Source organism: Lynx canadensis, chromosome F1 (genome assembly GCF_007474595.2).
Source record: "Lynx canadensis isolate LIC74 chromosome F1, mLynCan4.pri.v2, whole genome shotgun sequence".
Lineage (NCBI taxonomy): Eukaryota > Metazoa > Chordata > Mammalia > Carnivora > Felidae > Lynx > Lynx canadensis.
In genome coordinates, this window is record NC_044319.2 from 40,641,358 (window position 1) to 40,657,868 (window position 16,511).

Consider the following 16,511-nt stretch of genomic DNA (forward strand, 5'->3'; position numbering starts at 1 on the left):
ATATATATGTCAGTGCCTTGCACAGAGAAGGTGTGTGAAGGAAATCTCCTACAGGTGGGTCTGGCGTTCAATCACTTGGGTTTGAAGCTTGGTTGCTATTTCTAGTGTAGACACACTGCCAACACCTTTTCTGACTATAGCCCCAAGTTATCAGCTGTCTAAGAGCATCTGCTGGACTATTCTCCTTAGCTAAGAGATTTCTTTTTGTTTGTTTGTTTTTTAACTTGTAATTTATTTTTTTTTTAATTTACATCCAAATTAGTTAGCATATAGTGAAACAATGATTTCAGGAGTAGATTCCTTAGTGCCCCTTACCCATTTAGCCCATCCCCCCCTCCAGTAACCCTCTGTTTGTTCTCCATATTTATGAGTCTCTTCTGTTTTGTCCCCCTCCCTGTTTTTATATTATTTTTGTTTCCCTTCCCTTATGTTCATCTGTTTTGTCTCTTAAAGTCCTCATGTGAGTGAAGTCATATGACTTTTGTCTTTCTCTGACTGACTAATTTCCCTTAGCATAATACCATCCAGTTCCATCCATATAGCTGCAAACGGCAAGATTTCATTCTTTTTGATTGCTGAGTAATACTCCATTGTATATATATACCACATCTTCTTTATCCGTTCATCCATCAATGGACATTTGGGCTCTTTCCATACTTTGGCTATTGTTGATAGTGCTGCTATAAACACTGGGGTGCATGTGTCCCTTCAAAACAGTACACCTGTGTCCCTTGGATAAATACCTAGTAGTGCAATTGCTGGGTCATAGAGTAGTTCTACTTTTAGTTTTCTGAGGAACCTCAATACTGCTTTCCAGAGTGGCTGCACCAGCTTGCATTCCCAAAGAGATTTCTTTTCATGGAATGGAAAGGGCCTTTCAGGACAAGCACTGACATCTTGCCAAGGGGAGGGCTCATCAATAAACCTGGACTGAGTGGTGTCTACTTCAAGGTGAAGAGCTTTGGCTCAAGGATTGTCTAGGTTCTCTCTTCCCTCCCCTGACCTTTACCATCCTAGACAGGAATAAAAGTTGTTAGCTGAGGCAAAGGGTGGACTTGCCTAGCATTCACTTCCTGCAGCCCCCGTGAGCTAGGGGATCAGGATGATGGGGCAGCCTGAGGTCCCCCGGGACATGAGCAGCATTGGAAAGACTTCTAGAATTATGTGGCTGACCCTGGGCCCCTCTGTTCTATGCAGCTGAAGGATATGAGGCATTTACATCAGAGTTCCTGGCCTGACAGTCTTGGAAAACTCAGTTTGCTTTCCCTTGGTGCCTCACACCCCTCTTGTCTGTACCTTTTCTGATTTCCTGGGGCCTATGCCCCAAGAGCCTTACTTTTTCATAAGGAGAACTTGGAATTCTGCACCAGAGACAGACTCCCAACTCTCTCCCTGCCCTCTGCCTTCACCCATCCCTCCCAATCCAATCCCAACATGGGAGCCTCAGTGATCTTCCTAAAATGCCAATTTAACCTGTGACCCACTATAATCTGCCCCTTTGCAGCTTTCATTGTCTCATCTCTGGACCCTTCTCACTCATGTGTACACCATTGACTATTCACCAGACACCCTTCCTGCCTCTGTGGTTTTGCCCTTTCTGCTCCTTTGGACTTGCATTCCCTTTTCTAATACTGCCTCTTCGGAAAACTCCTCCTCCTCCCTTGGGAGCCAGCTCAAATGCCACCTTCTCCGTGAGGTCTTCTGGATTTCTCACAGACAGAAAGAGTGGGACCCAGCTTCCTGAGCATTTTCTATACACTTGACTGAAGTATGTATAGCTGTGGGTTTAAAGCCACAGGCTTTGGAGTCAAACACATGGCTTCACCTCCATGAGCCTCCTTTTCTGCATGTAAGACGCAGGTAATAAGATTCCTACTCCATCGGAATGGGGTAGAGATTCAATATGAAAATATACGTAAGATGCCAAACACAGCTGGCAATCAGCTAACTCTCAATAAATGTTAGCTAAAGAGTTTATATTGTTTTTATTAAATAATAAATAGTCTGAGAGCTTCTCTGGAGAGGGACTATGTGTTATACTATTTGAATCCCAGAACTGAGAACAATACTGGCCTAACAGTAGGTATTCAGTGAATGTTTAGTGGATTTAATCCAATCCACTGGATTGAATTTTTTTTTTTTTTTTTTTTTTATGGATTGAATTTTTTAATCCTTTTTGATTGAACTAAATCCAATCCGACTGAATTCAAGACCAAAGGAATGACAGTGATTGAGTTGAGACTAATGTAATGAGGGGAATTTCAGGCAACCCCATGGGTAGTGGGGAAATATTTGGGGGTAGCAGAGACCTTACAAGGTCCCTCATGGAACCACAAAGGGCCTTCACAGGAGGCAGGCTGTGGTCTCTACAAAGGGAGCCTGGGAGGGTGTCAGTGTGTCTGAAGGTAAAGTCATCTGAGTACTGGGCCCAAGCTGGTTGAGTGTGCCTGGTCCCCAGATGCATGAGCCCTCCCTAAGCAGGGCCAGAGCATTCTATGGGCAGGGAGCACCCCCCATACACACTGTTAGAGCCCCATGGCCCTCCATGCGGAGGCTGGTGGCTGGCACTTGTGGCTGGTGCTGGGGCCTGCTGCCTGTGGAAGGCCCTGGAGCACCTCCTCGCCACTCTGCAGGTGCCAGCCTGCACTCTGCTGGAACCCTCGCCTTCCCTGGCAGGCTTTCCGTCAGGGCTGTTGGTCCCTCCAGGCAATGAATGGCTCCCACATGGAATATTTTCCCCACAGAATAACCATTTCCATAGTGGCTGCTTTTTGTTCTTTTTTCACTTTCAATATCCTCCCCCTTCTACTCTGCCTGTACTCCACTCCAACCAGAGCCTGAGAGGCTCCCTGCCCCTGTACTGCCCCCTTGTCCTGCTGAAAGTCACCTCTGTGCCTGTATGTGCTGGGGATGGGGACTGGGGCTTCTGAGGTGAAAATCCAGACTGGGTTTTGCTCAGAGCAGCTAGTTGACAACTGGGTGCCAAATAGACAGTCCTTGTCCTCAAGGTACCTCACCGCCAACCTCTTTCTTACCCTCATACTCATAATCAGGAATTGAGAACAGAAGGTCTGGCCCACAGCTTTTGAGGGTTTCTGAGCTCAGGAGCAATACTGGCTTCGTGGGCATGTGGCCTGTGCAGTTATTCAGGACTTTGGCTCAAAAGATTTAGTGCTCTGCTGTTGCCATCTTGAAATTCTCTCTCTTTTTAAAAAAATGTTTATTTATTTTGAGAGAGGGTAGAGAGAGAAAGAGGGGGAGAGAGAGAATCCTAACCAAGGTCTGGGCTGTCATTACAGAGCCGGACATGGGGCTCCATCTCATGAACCATGAGACCAGGACCTGAGCCAAAATCAAGAGTTGGATGTTCAACCTACTGAACCACCCAGGCGCCCCGCCATCTTGAAATTCTTAATCATTTTTGAATAAGGGTTTTCCATTCTCATTTTGTGTCTATCCCTGTAAATCACAAGCCCATCCTACTGGGGAAGGCCTGCATTGTGAACAGCTTCAAGCAGAGAAGCAAGTAGCTAGGTAGGAGTGAGAGTTGGGGCAGAGAAGCACCACCAAACTCAGTGAGCCAGTCACAGGATGAAAGCTGTCTCTGAACTTCTGAAATGGCACCTTGGCTCTCCTTTCCTTCTCTGCAAAAACCTGATGGGCTGACAAAGGAAAGGGATACTCCAGAGCCTAAGATGGGCTGTGGATACTTTCTTAAGATGGGGGACCACATCACAGAAGGGGCCCTAGAAACACAGATTCTGTCTAGATAGATGAGAAACAATAGTCTTCCCTGAATGTCCCCAGCCTTGTAGAGCCCACTTCAAGCCTATCTATCTTCATGGATCCTGGTTTCTAGATTCTCTTTGCTCCTAATGATCTTGTCCTATAATCACCATAGCCTCTCATATCACATGGCTCCAGCCTGGAGAAAGGACTCAAGTCACACATGACCTGAGTGTAATAGAACAGAAAGACCCTTGCTTTCTTCTCCCTGCTGGCCTCTTGATCCTCCCCTGGGACATGCTGACCTTTAGATTCAAAGCCAGCCTGTGTTCAGGGAGCAGGTACTGTGTGACAGGCCCTGAGCTTGGAACTTCACATTCATGATCCCTTTTAAATGAATACCTGGTGACATCTGTGGATCAGCTGGTGGTCCACTAGGAGCCCTGAATCTGTCCCTCTAGTCTTGTATTTGACTAAGATCTGGTAGGAAATAAGATGGATTAAAGAAGGAAATTCCAGAAAGAATCCATTAGGTCAATCTAATGCCCTATGGGCTGTAAGGGACTTTGGTTTCCAGATATAAATATGCTTCCTGCAGCTGAGAGAGGTGTGTGTCTTTCTGTCATCCTATCCTTTTAGGGAAGCCAGGCTGATGGAAAGAAGTAGAAAGAAGCCCTGAGTTTGAGTCCCAGCCCTGCTACTCCCTTTGGGCATTTCTCTTTATCTCTCTGGGCTTCAGGTTCCTTATATAAAATGAGTGAGGCTGCCAGGCTCCTTTAGGCTGATATAATGTGGTTCTGAGTTTACACTATTGTCCTTCTGGGTCACTGTCAGTGAGCAACTTCTTGCTGTCTAACCCAAATATCTTCTGCTGCTACTTGCTTCCTGTTAGGTCTTTATCTCCTTTTAGTCCAACAAGACCAGGCCCCCCAAGTCGCCAGCTCTCTGGAATGTCCTATGGCCAGGTGACTTTCAGACCACCTGCTCCTTAGGACTTGGACTTGGAGGGAAGGGCCCCCAACCTTCACTTAAGCTTTTCCTGCCCCCTTGCCTGCCTCAGCCTCAGCTCTGGGTCGGGGGAGTGTGATAAGCCCTAGAAAGGTTAAATTGTTTCTGCAGAGCCCAAGCAAGCCCAAACTGGCCTGTGAGGTCCCAGCGAATCTGCCCTACTGCCGCAGGTAAGAATTATAGTCAGGAATCAGTCAAGCAGGCTAGGCCCACGTGGGAGAAAGAGAAGGGCTGTTGGGGGTTGTTGATTTTATTCCAGAGCTTAATTGGTATAATTGCTCTTTTCTTCCTGCCAAACCAGAGTCCGTCTGGATTGGCCCTCCCACCTGCGGATGGGGAACAGCTCAAAAAGGTCCATTAGTCCCAAATGGAGAATTCTGCTGGTTGCTTACAGGTTCCTTTGTCTCCCACCCAGATGCACGGGAGCCTGGCCCACTTGCCCTAGAGGGACCTCAGGACAGCCTGAACCCTGACTCAGGGGGGTCAGGCAGCTTCCTCAGACAGCACCCATCCTGCCAGATCTGAATTTATGTTTAGGGTGAGCTGGAAGTCCAGGCACATCACTCAGGCCAAGGTAGGCTTGGGCTGGGATGTGGACCCAGCATAGCGTTGCTGGATTTAGCAAATAAAAAGACATGTTGACCATTTAAATTTGGATTTCTGATAAATAACAAATAACTTTCAGGATAAGTATGTCTCATGTAATATGTGGGTTGGAGCCCAGGTAAACCTGAATTTCAGATACAGGGAGAGAGTGGAAGGGACTTCTTGGGGGCTCCCCAAAGTTCAGAGGTCCCTGAGGGAGGGAGGGTATGTCCCATAAGAGGAGAAGGAGGAAAATAGAAGCCAGTACTGCTCCATTTTCTTCCCTGCTGCCTCCCCCACTCCACTCTGGGCTCCTCAGGAAGCCCACCTCAAAGGGGGTGCTCTGTCCACACAGCCAAACCCACCAGGAGGATCCATAACTGCCAGATTCCCAGTTTCTCCCTTGGGTCCCCAGGGCCCCTGTGGATAGCCTCCTTGTTAGAAGGAAAGGTAATTCTGGGTAGCAGGCCTCAAATGGGGCGTTTTGTCTGCATTTAACCTCAGTCTCTGAGATGAGCAGGTAGTCAACCTATATAGCTGAAGAAAGCAACCCAAAAGTGTTAAGAGAGGGGCTTTGTGACTAGATCTGATGGCTAAGCTCACACTTCCTTCCTGCTCACCAGAGCCCCTGGGTTAGAGTCGCCACATGAAATAGGAGTATTGCATGGGACTTACTAATTTTAAAAAGTTATTCCTTGTGGGTGTGCTTCGGTGACTCAGTTAAGCATCTGACTCTCAGTTTCGGCTCAGGTCATGATCTCACTATTTCGTGAGTTCGAGCCCCATGTTGGGGAGAGAAAATCTGCTTGGGACTCTCCCTGTCTCTCTCTCTCTCCCTCTCTCTCTACTTCTCTCCTGCTCACATTGTCTCTGTCTCCCTCAAAATAAATAAATAAACATTAAAAAAATTTTTTTTTAAGTTATTCCTGTGTATCTGAAATTTGGGTTTACCTGGGCTCCAACCCACATATTGCACGGGGCATACTTATCCTCAAAATTATGTGTTATTTGTCTGAAACCCAAATTTAAATGGGCAACATGTCTTTTTATTTGCTAAATCCAGCAACGCTATGCTGGGTCCACATCCCAGCCCAAGCCTACCTTGGCCTGAGCGACGTGCCTGGATTCTGCTCACCCTAAACACAAATTCAGATCTGACTGATTTCTTCCACGTGTTCATCCCACCTTCTTCATTTGTCAGTTTGCTTGATTTCCCTCTCTGGCACGTCCCTGTCCCCAGGTATCAGGAGCAGGGTTTCAGGCACCTTCCTTCTAACATGCTCCACCACCCCGCTCCAAGAGATCTACAAGCCCAGCTGGGAGAGGCATTCTCTCCAATAGAGCAGAAAGGGGCCCCGGGGGTTCACCCAGCCCAGCCCTTTCCTGGGGAAGTATTATCCTGAGCCAGGCTTGTGCTTGGCCCAGCCTGGTAGAAGTGACCCCTCTTGGACCCTCCTGCCTCTGGGTTGCACAAAATGCAGGAGGTGGAATAATCAGGGCCATAGGTTACATGTGAAAGTGTGCACATGTGCATGCATGGGCACACGTGTGTACTCACACATATGCATATGCATGAGAGGTAGCTTCCAAATGCCGCCAAAGCCACAGGGTAAGAGACGGTTTCCCCCCTGCCCTGCCCCAGCGCCACTTTCTGTCTGCCCCATAGCACCTTCCCTGTGTCCATATACCCGGGGCCATTGTCTACCAGGGGCTCGGTCATGGCCTCTGCCCTGATTCTCAGGCTTTGTCAAATAGAGCAGCAGGTTCCCACCCTCCTCATGCCCCCCGGTACCAGCATCACACAGCGGTGAGGCACATGGCTTTCGGCACCAGACAACCTGGGTTGGAACCCCAGCTCTGTGGCTCACTAGCTAAGAGACCCTGTGTGGCTTCATCTCTCTGTAAAATGGTGCTAATCAGACCTACGTCGTGGAATTGCTACAAGAGCACAGATCACACACTTGCACCTGGCGTATGACAAGGTCTCAGTAAGCAGAAGCATCGGTTGCTATTGGTGTCACACTTGTCACTATAGGATTGCTCCCAGCCCAAGGCTTTAGAGAGAGAGGGAGCACCCCCCACCTTGGGGATTCAGGCCTCCTGGGTCTGTTCTACCCTTTAGGTAAGCAGTTGCAGAGAGCAGGACGCAGGCCTGTCTGACAAGCCATGCCCTAGCTGTCCTGGTCCCCTATATCCAGTGGGTTGTTGGGCCTTATTGATTTGACTTCCTAAGGATGTCTGAAATCTGTGCCAACTTCCCCCATCCACATTGGCCCTGTGTTGTCCTGCTTTGAGGCCTTCACTCATGATACCCCGCTTTCTACCTCTCCTTGTCTGAATCTTATCTTTTCTTAAGGCTCTCTCAAAGGTCACTCTGCCTGTGTAGTTCTAAGATTCAGGGCTTGGCTGTCTGTCTGTGGTCTCTGAGAAAGCTGGGGCCAAGATGCTGCCCTCACTGAGAGGAAGTAAGTAGGGCAGTGGCATTCTGACGGGGTGCTAAGAAGACCCCTGGAATTGCTGGATGACTTTGTTGTGACAGGGAGCCTGCCAGGCCAGCAGCGTACTCTCCCGAGTCAGGAGCAACAGGGGTCACCATCAGGAGAGGACACTTTTTGGGACTGAATACCAGAGGGGCAAAATTTACTTCTCAAGCTTTATGGGAATGGCTATCCCTTTCTGGACCAGGAGGTTGTGTAAAGAACTATCTCTTTGCCTGTCTTCCGGCCTCCAATATGGCCCTTCTCCTATACCAACAAGGTCAACAGAGGAATCTCTCTGAAACAGAAATCTGGCCATTCTTCCTTCGCTTTAAACCCTTCAGTGGCTCCCTGTTTCCCTGAACATAGCATTGCTCACAGGGCCCAGCAAGCTCTGGCTCCGCCCACCCGGCTAGCTCCACCTTACACTTTTCTCTCCTGTTTCCCCTCTCTCCCCTCCTGTGGCCCTACCTGACCACTTTCAGTCTCCTACAACGCTGCACCCTCAATTTCCCATATGTCTTTGCTCTGCTTGGAATTCTTTTCCCCATCTCCTCCCCTGACCGGTTCCTCCTTGGCCACCAGGTCTGCATGTAAACATCACTTTGTCCGGGAGGCTCTTCCTGAGGCCCACACACCTGTGCTTCCCCCGTATCACTGCACTCTGAATATGGCTGACTTTCCCACTGGATTGCAAGCTACATAAGGAAGCACAGGGACACTGTCTTCTCGGCAGCTGATACTTATCCAGTGTTTCCCAAATTTGTCTGTGGGAAGAAGCATCTAGGGTGTTCTTTAGAAACAGATTCCTAGGCCCCACCCCAGACCTTCTGAACTAGACTACCCTGGGGAGGGGCTTGGGAGTCTGTATTTTCATAAGCTTCCAGTCAGTCAGACCATTAAGGGTATAGTGACCACCATTGGTATAGACTATATCTGGAGTGACATGCCTTGCCAGTAGAGGGCACCTACTGAAGGGTTTTTGATCCTATCAGGTGAGGTTTCGTGTAGGTGGGAGGTCTTTCCTAATCACAGCTTTCAAAGACTATCTCAGTCAGTTTGCTTTTCCATCTAAGGTTCCAGCATTGACCTGTCCACCATTCCCCTTGATGGTAAGCCAGGAGTGTCTCCAAGTGGTGCTTAAGATGTTTGGCAAGAAGAGCACTGGTAAAATGGCTTATGGAAGAGATAGAAGCACTTCTGGACCTTCCTCTGCACACCCTGAACTCCAGTCACATCAATTGTCCTTTAGGTTCAGGATTAGGGAGTCTTAGCGCCTTTGTGGACAAAGGCTGGGTTTCAGTGACTTAGGTGCCATATACCGTGTGGGAGAACCATGCCTCAAGACAAAGCCTCCCTTCAAGATAGAAAAGTCTAGGAGTAGACCAATGGTCACAGGCCAGCTTCTCTGGTGCCCATGGGACCAACCACCCAGGGTGATCTGATTTCAGCCCAAGAGACCAGGAGGCAGAAGACAGTAGCATATTGATAAAGGACATCACAGATGGGATACACCTGTAAAAAGCTAAGACAGGCTTGTCTTGCTGGGCTGAACTTCTAGATCTTTTAGAATTTACATTAGAAGTTCTCATGAAACCTAGGAATCTCTGGTTTTGCACAGACAGGATCACCACCATCTATTTACCTGTTCTGAAAAGTAGCATATCAAGGACTTCAACTGTATTATATAGGGACCTCCCATAGGTAATCACCTGAGCAAGAAGCCCCAGGACCTTGTCAGGAGCTTCATCTAACCACTGGGTCCTTGAAGAGACAAAGAGCAAAAGGTACTAGGGTTGGGTGACAGGGAGTGGCTAGTGTCTTTGGGGAGGCATTTTCTTTGCTTAGGTCCAGAGGGAGAAAATTTCCCCCTGCAAATGTTGGGAGCATCCCCACTCTATGATCTTGAACCGGACAGGGTTGGGAAGAAGAGTGGCACACCCAAAGCCGGGGAGCTAGGCCATCAATTTAAAAGCCTGAGGGTATGAGGGAAATATTGGTTATCCACAGATGGGCTATGGGTTCAACATTGGGTCTGAGAGGAAGAGTTGGTATCATAAATAGGAACATATGGCATAAAGAATCAAGAATTCTGGGTTGGAATGGAGGCAAAATATGGGAGCTTGAACAGGTGGGGTATAGGATAAGTGGTGGCCAAGTCGCAGCTTTAGTCCTAGGGTACTTCAAAGGCCTGTTGGGGTCCTGGCTGGCCCAGCTCGGCCCAGTCCCAAACCTTGGTCTGTGTCTTGCCCTGGATTGATCTTCTCCATCCTCTCTTCCACCAGGCGCCTAGATGCCAACCTCATCTCCCTGGTCCCGGAAAGGAGCTTTGAAGGGCTGTCCTCCCTCCGCCACCTGTGGCTGGACGACAATGCACTCACCGAGATCCCTGTCAGGGCCCTCAACAACCTCCCTGCCCTACAGGCCATGACCCTGGCCCTCAACCGCATCAGCCACATCCCTGACTACGCCTTCCAGAACCTCACCAGCCTTGTGGTGCTGTGAGTGCTGCTCTGCCTCCCACTCTGGGGTGGTGGGGGGAGGGGTCCTGCTGGGGGCTGCATGTTTACTCCAGAGTTGGGTTGGAAGCCTGGATTGCTTTGCTCTTCTCTACATGTTACTGAACCGTCTGGCCTCAGTTTCCCCTTTATAAAATGAGGATGATCATCCCCTGTTGACCCCATGGGGATTATCATGAGGCCAAATGACAGCAGAGCTGTAGAAGTGCTCTTACACCATCATCAGAAAGCAGAAATTAACCTATTTGTTTCTCACTATGCAAATATAATAACTATACCAAGCTAATTGGACTACAAGTCAAGAATCTCTTAAATGATTTCTACCATATTCAACAATCAGATGGTGCAGTCTGGTGCTTTGGCACCAGGATAGGATAAATTCATCTCAGTTCCCAGGCCTGGAGAACCAGAGAAATGCCATCACTTGTAATTAGACACCAACACCCCATCAGGGTAATTACCTGGGAGATAGTATCCCTGGCAGGAATTGGGGACTGGGCTTACCTCTGCCTCCCCAGTGAGAACTTTAGAGTGCAAATTAGTTCCCAGCTAATTGCTATGAGTGATTGGTAAGTTCAGAGGGTAATTACTAAGGGTTTGGAGGTCATGTGTAATTGCTTTGGGTTACACACTAATTGCTAGGGAACATATGTGTTAGTGACGCTGCTAAAATGGCAACCTTGACTCCCTTACTCTTGAAAATCTGGTGTGATTTTCCAAATCAGAGAACAGTTGATGCTTAGATCCATTTGAAAGGTGAAAAATCAGGCACCAATTTGTTTGTCTAATTCTCTGTCCTGGGAGACTAGAGAACCAAGATGAATATCCTCATGGATCATGTTTTTCTATCAGGATGGCCAGTCCATCTCTCCTTCTGGAAGTCACTGAGGGTATTTACACAAGGCAAACAGAACAAGGTGACTGATTCTAGTTTTGGTGACATCCCTGTGACACCCTGAGGGAATGGGGTCAGATGTCTGCAAGAGACAAGACTGGGAAAATGAAGATCACATGATGGGTCCCAGACAAATGAACAGCAGCAGGCATTTTCAGAACTCCTATGTGGACACTGACGATTCTAAGAAGTATGAGAACAGCTGCTGCCCTCCAGGGAGGGGTTGACACTCTAGTTGAAACAGCAGAATAAATGTGGAAAAAGACAGCTAATGATGTAATGCATGCCAAGATAGCTGATGATAGATACAGGTCCATGCAAAGTAGGAATACTGGGGCGGTAAAGCAAATGTAGAGGGTAAGAGGGAAGGCTTCAGGGGGAAGGTGGGTGGGTCCTGGACCTGGAAAGATGACGAAGAATGAGATGGTGAAGACAATGACATTGTTCCAAGCAGTGTCGTGAAGACACCGAGGGGAAGTTGGGGTGTTTGGTGGCCGGCGAATAGGCCAGTCTGGTGGGAGCAGAGGATCCTCGTGCAGAGTGTTGGAGAAAAGGCTGGAAAGGTGGGTTGAGGGACTCACAGTGTCAGAGCAGGAGGTTTGGCTTTCGTCCATCACTGGGGAAGGAGAGCTTGAAGGTTTTCAGGCAAAGATGAGAAGGAGGTATTTTAGGAAGACTGATTCAAAGGGATGGGAACGGGGAGACAGTTAGGAAGCTCTCGTTTATCAACCAAAGTCTAGTTTAAGGAGGTGGCAGAAGGAACAGAAGGGAAGACATGACGGAGGGATGTTTTGAAGGAAGAATCAATCTGATTTAGAGATTTTCAGAGGGTACAAGACCAGGAGGAAGGGAAATCGGAAATGACTCCTAAGTCTGGTTGGGAACCAGGGAATTGGAACAGTTGGCCTGCTGCAGATCCAGGAGGGGTGAGGGCCCCGCTGGGCAAAAGGAAGGACAAGAGACTAAAGAAAGAAAACCTACTGGGGCAGGAGCAAAGCTGAAGGACAGCTGGCCCCTCTGCGTGAGACAGGGCCAGAAGCATTACCCCTTTGTCCTGCCTCCAACTCACCTGAGAGGGGAAAGGAGGCTGGAGAAAGCTATCCAGGGACTATGGGACGAGCTACAGAAAGACCCAGGAGGTAGATAAGGAAGACCGTGTGATAGGAAGTAAGAAAGTTTGGTTAAACCCAAGTGGTGCCCACGGGTCTGGCTGGAGGTGTCAGTAGATAAGTGGGGTGGAGGAGGAGGGGCTTCTCTTCAACCTGAACCCAGGGCTTGTATCAGGCTGCTCTGATATACATGCAACTCCTTCCTATCACCGCTCTAGCACTGACAAGACCCTGGGAAAATGCTTAATCGGGTGGTGTCAGTGGTACAAATCTTGTCTCTTCATTTGAACCATAAAGCCCCAACAGTCTGCCCCAGCCTGGGCTGCTGGAGGTGTCCAGGATGTCCGGGCTGAATGAATGATTTGGGACAGCAAGTTGGAACCCTGGAGCCAGATATTTGGGAAGCTGAGATGGTGTAGACCAGAGATGCTGGGGGAGGTGGAAGGGCCTGGAAAATGGAGACCAGAGTTCAGCAGGAGGCAGAAGAAATGATAAGAATTTGGTGACAGTCAGGATACAGGCATGGAGGAAACGGAGAAAATTAAAACCCCTTGGAAAGGGGTGACAGTGTATTCCCAGGATGCAAGGAGCTGTGTTTTCCCTATCAAATCAGAAACTCCATATGGGAGGGGTCTGTCTCCCCTTGGAACCTGGTGGTGCAGGTGGACAAGGATGGGGAAAGCATACAGGACCCATGACTCTTTCGACTCCCATCTCTATCCATCTATGTTGGATGGGGTTTTCTTGTTTTGAACAACACCTTGCAGGCCTGAGGGATTTCTTCCCCTTTTAAGTGATTTCCTTTTTCTGCCTGAAAAGGCTTTTTAATTCTTTAACTTTGATAAATTAATTCGAATATGTCACAGTGTAGAATGCTCTGCATCTGATTTTCCTGAGACAATGGATGCTTCTGAGCTGCAGATTCCCTGCTTTCTCCACTTTAGAGAATTTTTCTTCTGTATTATATGTTTGAATATATCTCCCATCTCATTTTTGGATTCTCTCCCTCTGAGACATCCATTACCCCTGTGGTTGAATCACCTTTATGTCTCCTACATCCATCCGTTACGGTTTTAGCCTTTTTGTCTCATTCAGCCACCATTCGCCATGGTTATCTCAAGTTTTTTCTCTGACACCCACTCAATTTTCAGCAGTGTTTACCCTGTTCCTTGGCTCAAATCTCTTGACTAGTTTTTTTTAATAATGTAGTTTGGGTCCCCAGCTTGTTTTTGTCATCCACGATGCCATTTCTCTTTCATTTTTAAAATTTCGCCTTTGAAATATTATTTTGGGAGATTGTTTTGTAGCAGGAGGCCACTGTGGTAAATTTCCTTCTGCCCTCCTCCATTAGTTATATTTTTTTCCTTGGCTTGGAACTTTACCTGCTTTTGGGTGCTCTCTTCTTCCCGCCCTCGGTCTCCCTGGTACATCCATAATTGCCATGTGAATCCTTTGTTCTGGCCTCTGCCTAGAAAGCTGTCAAGTTGTTCTCAGTCTGTCATCTTTGGGCCCCATAGGTTCTCCCCTCCAAGCTAAAGTTTGTGGGCTAGTATTGTGGGTAGAGGAGGTTCCGTCCGCTTTTCTATAGTAGAAGCAGGGGGAGTGTGCTCTGAAGGGGGAGCCCAGTCTTTGTCAGACAGCCTGGGCTCTGCTCTGTCTGCAGAGTCAGAGTGTATTAACTGTGTGAGTTCACTCCCTCCACCCAAGAATCCCCTTGGGCTTCAAGTCATTTCCTCCATTCAGTGAGTAGCCTGGAGCCTTTATTTTACTCCCCTGTTTCACCTGTTTCCTCTGGAAGCCAGAAGTAGGGAGGGGAAAAGAACATTATTTAGATTGGGGGGTTTTAAGGGAAATTCTCAGGATTTTGTTTTCTTGCCAATTCAGTTCCTGAAGAAAGGGGGAGATTATTAGGAGTTCCAGAGTTTTCCTTGGTCTCCAGTTTGTGCAGTTTATTTACATTAACTTATGTCTCTGTCTTTGCTTTGTTGCTACTTATATTTGGGCTGGAGACAGGGGTCTCTGCTATTTTTGCTTCTTTCGTTAGGAATCCGGAGAAGAACATTCTGTCACTTATTTTCAATTCGCTATTTACCTTGGAAGTGTCTTCCAAATGGATCTTTTACATCTCGGCAACCTGTGTGCACTCTGGCCAAGCCCTTCACCATCCTGCGCAGACACACGTGCTCATCTCTACCTCCCCACCTCTGTCCGCCTGTTAACTCTGCCTGGAATGTCCTTCTCTCTGCCTGTCCAGATCACCTATCCTTCAAGGCCCTGCTCTGGATCACCACCTCTGTAAAGCCTTCCCTGACTCCTCTGGTCTCACCAGTCTCCCATCTCTGAGCCTGTCTACAGCCCTCTCCAGCTATAACAGAAAGCTTAGCCTTTAATTATATGTTGTCTGCAGTGGTTTGCTCTTGGCTCCCATAAGCGCGTCTGGCCACTGAGTCAGGCAGGCTGGGTCCTGGGGAGCAGGACCGTAGAAGAAGCCTCAGACTGGAGCCCTCCTGACATCAGGCCTCTCTCCAAGAGCTTAGTGGGAGCCTGCCTCAGCCTTGGCCTTGGGCACTCCTCTTGCATTTTCCTTCAATAGGCAGTTAAAACCGTGTAGCCCATGGTTAATCCAGCCTTGGAGATCGTAACTTCGGAAGTCAGTCTTGGCCAATCATTTTGTCCCTGGAGATAAAGGGCTGGACCACTGGGGTCACTCTGTCCATGCTTCTGCCTCCACTTTGCTGCTTAAGCCACCGTCTGCTCTCCACCCCCACCCCACCCCCCGCCCGATGCTGTGGGCGCCCATTCTGACGTGCCTTTCCTTCCCACACAGGCATCTTCATAACAACCGCATCCAGCATCTGGGGACCCACAGCTTCGAGGGGCTGCGCAATCTGGAGACGCTGTGAGTGCCCAGGCTGTGGTAGGGCTCTGTCCTGGTGAGGAAGGCCCGGAGGCCCGCAGGAGGGAGGGGAGGCTGGCGGAGGGAGAAGCCAGCGGGACTGGGGTGCTGGGGCCTGGCTCCAGGCCTGGTCACCCACGTGCCCCTCCCTGGCATTTTCCGTAGGATGTCACACAGAATGCATTCCTTCCTCCTGCAGGTGGGTGGGAATGTGCCCTCCGGGAGTTCAGGGTGGCCCGCGGAGGGGGAATCCAGGATCTCTGCCAGCAGAGACCATCGAAATAGTGAACACTTTAGATAGATAGGAGAGCCAGAAGAATGAGGATATCGAGCCTGGGGAATGGAAGGCTTGGGGGTGGGGCTGGGGCTGATTTGATGGCAGTTTTGACATCTGTTTAAGGGAGGCTGCTGACAGAAGGGAGGGTAATACCATGGAGTCATGCCGGTACGGTTTGCCAGTGGATCTAACTAGCTAAATGATTAATGGGGGGATGGCCCGTTCAGCGCTCCGGCCTGACTATAAAAAGCACCCAAGTTGTTGACGCTTAAAAAGCCATATTATTCACACATCATCATCCTGGAATTCGGTTAAGGTCAGAATGCACCCAAACCCTCCCATCATTTCCTCTGGCGTCCCGCCAGCCCCCGCAGAGTGGGCTGAGTGGGCCCCATTTGAGCAAACAACTGGCTGGGCTCTCTAAGTCCGCCGGCCATGCCAGCTGGGGTCCCGCAGCTGCCATGAGGGAGCTGGCTGCCACGGTCACCTGGTACAGGCCAGCAGCGCCCAGGAGAGGAGGACCTCCCGGGTCAGGCGTGAGCCACTGAGGTTGAGGCAGGGCTCACAGTGTCAGGGGCATGGCCACAGTGCCTTTGCCTCCCCTTCTCCACCTCCTCCCTCCTCCCCCGACACGCAAACACATACCCGAGCTCCTGAGGTGAGGGATTTTCAAGAATCCAAAGCAGCCCAGGAGAAAATGCTGGGAGACAAGCTGCGACCTGAGGAAAGCAACGGTTTGGGGAAAACCGTTTGGCAAATCTAGCCCAGGAGGCCCGAGCTGTCTGCATTTGTGGTTGCGGAGGGGAAGGGAATGGGGGAGGCCAAGACCAATGCTCCATTTGTCTTTCCTGTGGGCGGGAGACCCGGGAGCCTGGTTGCTCTCTGGGGCTCGGCCTGAAGCACGACAAACGGCAGAGCTGGGTTGAGCTCCCCCTGTGTCCACCCCCCCACCCCCCGCCCCTGCAGCTGACTGAGTGCCCAGGAGTGGCATGTGGGAGGATGTCCCCCAGCCTGGGGTC

The 16,511-nt window shown here is 49.4% G+C and overlaps 1 protein-coding gene across 1 annotated transcript in view; it reads left to right on the top strand.

The window, feature by feature from the left end:
• LGR6 (leucine rich repeat containing G protein-coupled receptor 6) overlaps positions 1 to 16,511 on the top strand; it is a 119,446-nt gene that overhangs the window by 66,779 nt on the left and 36,156 nt on the right. Inside the window, exons 5-6 of the mRNA XM_030303205.1 lie at positions 10,082 to 10,297; positions 15,147 to 15,218. Coding sequence (XP_030159065.1) covers positions 10,082 to 10,297; positions 15,147 to 15,218 — 288 coding nt within the window. The remainder of the gene's footprint in view (positions 1 to 10,081; positions 10,298 to 15,146; positions 15,219 to 16,511) is intronic.